General features: G+C 31.3%; 1 protein-coding gene across 1 annotated transcript in view; it reads left to right on the top strand.

Annotated features, from left to right (window-relative positions):
* Positions 1-6: 6 nt before the first annotated feature.
* The window catches only part of LOC107592441 (zinc finger protein ZFPM2-like), a 163,215-nt gene continuing 162,206 nt past the window's right edge, over positions 7-1,015 (top strand). Inside the window, exon 1 of the mRNA XM_016281956.1 lies at positions 7-59. Within this exon, the coding sequence (XP_016137442.1) occupies positions 20-59 (40 nt within the window). The 5' untranslated portion in view covers positions 7-19. The remainder of the gene's footprint in view (positions 60-1,015) is intronic.

Here is a 1,015-nt window from a genome sequence, read left to right as displayed (position 1 = left end):
AATAATCATCCGGATCAACATGTCCCGCAGAAAGCAGAGCAACCCTCGGCAAATCAAGCGTAAGTTACTCCGTTTATTATTATTACTATTATATCTTTCAAAGCCAAGCGGAGTAAAGTTGGATGAAAGGGAGATAGAGAAAGATCCGTTTATTATGACAACTGATAGTAGCAGCAGATGCAAATGTTCTTCTTTTAGTCCTCCTTTAAATATTGTTTGATGATACGGTGTTTTTGTATTTAACCGAGGCTTGTTTTTCGCGTGATATGGTGAATGTAACATTTTTAAGACTTGTTTATCATTTTGCGCTTATTAATTCTTATTGCATATTTAGTTTTGTTGTGTCTTCTTTGCTTATGTAGGCTATAATATTTATGCACGCGCTTAGGCTATTTAATTCTTAAAGTTTCATGTAGTGTTGATCACAGAAACTGAATAAATTAGATGTTAAACTGATTCTTGAGGGTCTGTTTACAGTCAGTCTTGTTTTGTATATGTTGAGGCATGAGGAGATGTTTTTCATAATAGTGACATTTGAAGACTTGCTTATTATGTTTTCATTTTTGCTTTTATTGATTATTTATGCATATTGCAAGTTTATTACTGGCTATCAAACAGAGTGAAAAATAAATAAATAAATAAAATGCAACTCTTTTTCTAGAAGTGCTTTTGTAATAGTTATGCATGTTTGTTTAGTGCTGAAAGTTTTATATTCTGTATAGTGAGAATCTCATAAACTGATTCAGGGTTTTAGTTTAAAGTAGTTTTAGATTTGAAGACGATTCTTTAAAAAGGTGTAAATGGTGTTTTGAGTCTTCATCTTTCAGTTTTTTTGTAATTGACCATGTTAAGATGTTTTCAAGGATTAACAGGCAATACATTGGTTACCACATTTCAATGTCATGTTTTGATTCTTTACATTTTATTATAGCGTTATTGTTGTTTGGCAAGCTGTATAAAATTATGATAGCTGAATTGTCATTCAGTTTTTAGGTCACTGTAGATTTACGTCCAG

Source organism: Sinocyclocheilus grahami, unplaced genomic scaffold (assembly GCF_001515645.1).
Source record: "Sinocyclocheilus grahami isolate Dianchi unplaced genomic scaffold, SAMN03320097.WGS_v1.1 scaffold153.1, whole genome shotgun sequence".
Taxonomy (NCBI): Eukaryota; Metazoa; Chordata; class Actinopteri; order Cypriniformes; family Cyprinidae; genus Sinocyclocheilus; species Sinocyclocheilus grahami.
Note: the sequence above shows the minus strand (reverse complement) of the source record. Positions and strands in the feature narration are given on the sequence as shown.